The 5,721-nt window shown below is 34.2% G+C and overlaps 1 protein-coding gene across 1 annotated transcript in view; it reads left to right on the forward strand.

Moving 5' to 3' along the window:
- The window catches only part of LOC108757328 (potassium voltage-gated channel subfamily KQT member 1), a 40,595-nt gene that overhangs the window by 29,138 nt on the left and 5,736 nt on the right, over positions 1–5,721 (forward strand). The window contains exons 11-12 of the mRNA XM_018501820.1: positions 776–868; positions 4,717–4,873. Of these exons, the coding sequence (XP_018357322.1) occupies positions 776–868; positions 4,717–4,873 (250 nt within the window). The remainder of the gene's footprint in view (positions 1–775; positions 869–4,716; positions 4,874–5,721) is intronic.

Below are 5,721 nucleotides of genomic sequence, written 5' to 3' on the forward strand. Positions count from 1 at the left end.
TAAATATTCCGGATTTCTAATATTTTTTTCATAGTAATAGACAGTACAAAGTTTTTACTGATACAGTTTGTTTACTCTATAAACATAGTAAATACTTAATAAATTAAGTTTTTAATAGGTGCAGCGTATATACCGGAGTTACTCTATGTAAATTAAACATAACTTATATATAATCTTTATAAAACGCAACGCTGTTTTGTACAGAACAAAATGTTTTCTGCAATCCGCATTTGTTTAACATGAGCTCAGAATTTATATCTGCGATACGTCTATTGTCCTAATGCACCGTTTCAAAACAAAATGCAAACTTTCTATTTAACTGTTTCTTATTAGTGCCTACATAGTTTCTCCCAACGGTATTTCTCTCTACTGTCAAGAGACGCATATTTAGCAAATTGCTTTGGAGAAAGATTCTCAGAAGTCATGCGCTGTATAGAAGAAGGAAATTCCGATTTAACCCATTAAACATAAAATACTAAATATTTACTAGATGCATTTAATAATAATTTTGTGGAGAATACACGTGCAAGCACCATGCCTAAATATTGCAACTAAAAAAATTAGGTAAAAGTCCAGCAAAGTTCGTGATATATAAAATATACGATAGACATTACTGTGTAAAGTGATTCTTGTGAAATCATACAGCGATTTGCGAAAGCTGCTCCAACTTGCGCCAGCCTGTGTCTAAAGAGTATCTTCTCCAGAGCAATCTTGCCATATAGAAAGAACGAGATCCGTGAGCCCGTAGTTTAACTAGCGTGTTTCCGGTTGGCAGGGGAAGTCTTTTCACCTCGCAGACGAGTTCGGTAACGGAAGCGACCAGCGACGAAATTGATATCGACATCGAGGAACCCCAGAGAGTAACCACGTAAGTATCTATTGATATTGATTGACTTTTTACTCATCCTTTCTGCGTGCATGCGAAATATATGTGTATTAATCATAAGACTTACGATTTGTTTTGTAACTTCTACAGCAATTCTCGAATCCACTACCGTCTCCGATCGTAAAGTTATTAAACGCCCGTTTCGCGTATACGTACATCGAGTTAGATCGCGCCGACCGAAATCAGAGTATAGGAAGCCGAGGAACGTATATCTCCATGCAAATTACTTCTACTTTGCATGCGGAATCGATAGTACCGAGAAATTTTCCTGTACCTCGTGCATACCTCGTATCATAATATACAGATAAATATCGCACAGATCGTTACGAGTGTGCTAGCACCAGAGGAATAGAATGTGCTTTCTATTCTCCAACGAAATTTAATTTTGCGAAAATCTTGTAGTTTCACTTCATGCATCCGCTTGGTTGTCGAGCTACTAAAGCTCGAGTTTTGCTTCTTTAAAGGGAGAACCAAATGCGCGAAGGTTTGATGTAATAGTGTCGGAGTAATGTTTTGCAACTTGGTAATCGTGTAATCTGATTCTCATTTTCATCACACTTCTGCATTTGCATTCACATTTTTCAATTTTCATCGTCTATTACCAATCACTTCCAGCTGAATGATCCATCCAAGAGAGAAATGAAAATAGAGTGTGTTTGAATATTACCTACGCATATGTATATACTCGTATATATGGTTTAACTTTAATGCACTCTTAAACACGAGTAATTGTATGAATAAATATTTAAATTACAATTTATTTCAACAGCGGCTACATCTGCATTTATCATCTGTATTATTATCTATATTTTCATAGAGTGTAATTAGTATAATAATATTTAGATAATTTTAATTATAATGCTTTTTACATAGACTTTCTGAAATTAAATTTTTCTTAAGGAAATATCTCTCTCTTTATTCTACAGAATATTTTATTCTAGATTTTTTATTTAAATAAATAAATATATATATATATTTTTTTAAACGTTGAGAATGTTTTATATATATTGAATATATTGTATATTTAATCTCGGATTTTTAATTTTAGTGTTTAATATAATACATATTTAGCTTATGGTATGTATATACAGTTTAACTCTAACTCAATTTGGACCGATGCAATCTATTTGTCTTTTAATATTGCGGAGCATTTTTCCATGCGATAAAATCTGCTTGATTTCTATTCGTTAAGAATTAAGAACATCTACGAAATAATTAGGCGTATATAGAGATTTATATACATATATAATAGCAGCGGCAAAAATATACACATTTTCATTATACGTACATCGCACTCAAATTCATGAAAGAGAGGTGATAAGGGAGGCCTTTCTCGACGGCTTTTCGCGCCATTGACATTTTAAAGAGGTCGGTTCTGCGGGCGCGAATGAAACGCACGGTATTCGCACAAAAGGCCCTTTTCGTGCACTCGCACGGACTCGTGAGTGCTTTTTCCATCTCACCATTACTTCACCGCCGGTATAAATGACCCAGATTTCACGGCGTCAAACGAATGTGCACGTGAATGCTTGAAACTTGTATATAAAGACACTTGCCAGATTTTTCTGTTCCATCTTCACTTAACTTCTTTCGCCTCTCATTCACTTCGGCCCGAGGCTTTCTTATGTTTGCCAACCAGAAAGCATCTCGTTTGGATATCTTTCATTGCCGACTGCATTCGTTTCTATTGCAGTCGGCAATGAAAGATATCCAAACATCTAAACCAAAGATATCCAACATATTTTTATTGTTTAAAAATATTATCCTACGTGTCTCGTGAAATCAGATTTTCTTCCATGTGTTCTCACTCTTCTGTTTTTCATCCTGTTATTTACTGTATCGTCTTTCTTATTACTATCGTTTTTCTTGTTACTATGATTATTACGAGTTACACTACTCTTGTTGTATAGCAAAAATTTGGTACCTATATTGAATTTTAATGATATATTTTTATTTTCCCGCAATTCTCTTCCGTTAATTAAAAAAAATAATAATAAAATTTTATTATCCAATTTTTTTCTCAAGAGGATTAAGTACAAATTGGACCACAAGAGCCTTTGCATTTTGTTAATTCTGCAAATAAACATACATGCGAAGTTTCTTTTAATTATGAAGCAATATTTGCACTGAATATAACAATGTGTTTGTGTGTAAGCAGTGTTATATACATATGTATACACTCACAGAAAAGATATCTATATTCAATGCTATTATTCCTTGATCTATAATAGAACAAAATAAGTTCAATGATAAAGCCAATCATATATATATATATATATTTTTTTTTTTTCAGAAAAGAATATTTTCTTCTTAAATGAAAAATTCTAAAATTTTCAGAATAAAATATTCTTAATGCTATTTCATTAATTTTCTTAACAGAAAAATTTAGGTTACATTTTTCGACAACGAAAAACTCGGCTCGGCCAGGACTCAAACTCAGGATTTCTCGTTCCGCATGTTTCTCATCTAGCGCGCTACACTACGACAGCTTCCCTGTCATGATGCTATAGCATCACGTACATAACACTAGATAGACTTATCCTAAATGTAAGAATATATAAACCTAAATTTATATGTATTATATTCGTCTCAAGACAAGATGTCGATCTTATTTTACGCGAGAGGAAGTAGAATAAAAATTATCGATTTAATTTTAATACAGTTACAATTTTATACTGCGTACGGTTGAGCTATATAAGTATATAATATGTCAAGGATATTTTTTTTCTTGATATTAAAAATCCTTTCTGAGAGTGTACATATATGATATTATTAAAAAATGAAATGATTTCCATTCTAGACTTATTTATATCTCGAAGTAAAATAAATGCATTCACTACCTGTTTATTTCTTACTAGCTCTTCTTACGATCAGTCGAATTCTCCATTGTAACACTTGATTGTAAACGTTCCTCCGACGTTTTACCATACATAAAGCACTTTGTCTCATATTTACACTCACGACAAAAGCATCTGCCAAGGAGCTAAGCGTTCTTGGAGACGTAAACACCTGAAGAATAGGCGCTCTTCTCGAGAGCATATTCCTCTATTCTTTGGCGCCGTGGGATCGAGAGCTAACAAATGAGAGTAGTGCAAAGTCGAAAGTGAAGAAAAACCATTATTTTGGTCAATATATGGGTCAGCTGGTAATCCGAGATGAATATTCGAATAGTAATCCGACGTGTGATATTACGTTTGACACGAATCAATTTTCCAACTCGGTATATCACAATTATTTTGCGGGCCACGGATAGTGTACGAAAAGGATAGCTTTTTCGATATTACGTCATTACTTTATCTAGAAAAGTAAACTTATTCATTTTCAACGTATACGATTATCCTAACAGACAGAAAGAGACTGTTAAAATGTTAACGCTTTTAGAAGTATCTACCTTTGAACGTGCAGCGCAGTTTTATACTTTATGCAATTTACATTAACGGAGTTCAGCGTTGCACTTTATCGGTTACTTCTAACGACGGAAGGGAAACGAGCTGTATCAAGTTGCGTCTTGCTGCGTCATGATCGACTAGGAAAATTAAGTTAGCGAAGATCGCAACTCGAGGAGAAATCAATTTCTCTTCTAAACTGAATCAAGCGGATTTGAAACCGCTACAACAAAATGATTGAATGTTGTAATGTGATATTTCAACGGATTCGAAATTAACATTTTTATCCCAGATCATACTTTTATCTTTATGATATTTTTAATGATACTTTGCATTTAGACATGTATCGCAAATAAAAAAGAAGAGATGTACTCATACATAAATGTATCTTTTCCCTGTTGCCAATTTGCTAGTCTAAATTTCGCATTTTGTCATTCTTTTTAGGTTGACAGAGGCACACCGGAATGCTATTCGGGCAATCAGGAAGATCAAGTACTTCGTGGCTCGCAGAAAGTTTCAACAAGCTCGGAAACCGTACGACGTTCGTGACGTCATCGAACAATACAGCCAAGGTCATCTAAACATGATGGTGCGAATTAAGGTGAGTCGATCCTTCATCTTGAAAATACATCTATAATACCGTAACTCGAAGATTATCATTTAACATACAGACACAGTAGGTTATTTTAAAGAAACACCGTTTCGTTCACAAGACCAATCGCCGCAATTATTCAGTCATGTAATCTAACGAGTAAATGACACACGATAAAGTAAATCTGTTTATCGCGTGATAAACAGTAATTGCTCTTATTTGACATATTACTGCGAGCGATCGTCGATGGCAAATTCTGGTTCCGTATTTAATCAATCGCCAACGATTAGTTCGACACGTAATATTGAAGGGCATGTCGTACAAAGTCCGCGTCGGTTCGCGGGACAATGTAACCATTGGTACACGACGCAAAATAGAGCCATCAATTAATCGACATGGTTGTCGCGGTTTACATCTACACTCATCGGGTACCTAAAGATCGATCGCACGTACGTATTAATACCTTAACACATGAATTTTAACCTTCAAACTGTACACCAGTGCGAATTCGCACCACAAAAATTTTCAATTTGCTGACAGTTGCCGCGGCTTATCCTCACTGCGTTAAAATATGCTTTTCCATTAAATTTGAGTGGTACTGTTGGATTTGTGAGAAAATTATATCTCAGAAAAGAATGGTTTTAAAGAAATTTCTATTTTAATCCTCAAAAGAGACTTGCAATTAAAAATGTCAAATCTCATTTCGCACCTGTGTACTATTAGTAGGTACTCAAGGGAGGTGTATGAGTTTGAAGGTTAAGACACTTTCGGAATATATATATGAGAAATATATACAGCATATATATGTATATATATGCTATAATCTGTTATACATTTGTACATCAAGAGTGCAGTTG

This window comes from Trachymyrmex septentrionalis, unplaced genomic scaffold (genome assembly GCF_001594115.1).
Source record: "Trachymyrmex septentrionalis isolate Tsep2-gDNA-1 unplaced genomic scaffold, Tsep1.0 scaffold137, whole genome shotgun sequence".
In the NCBI taxonomy this organism is placed as follows: Eukaryota; Metazoa; Arthropoda; class Insecta; order Hymenoptera; family Formicidae; genus Trachymyrmex; species Trachymyrmex septentrionalis.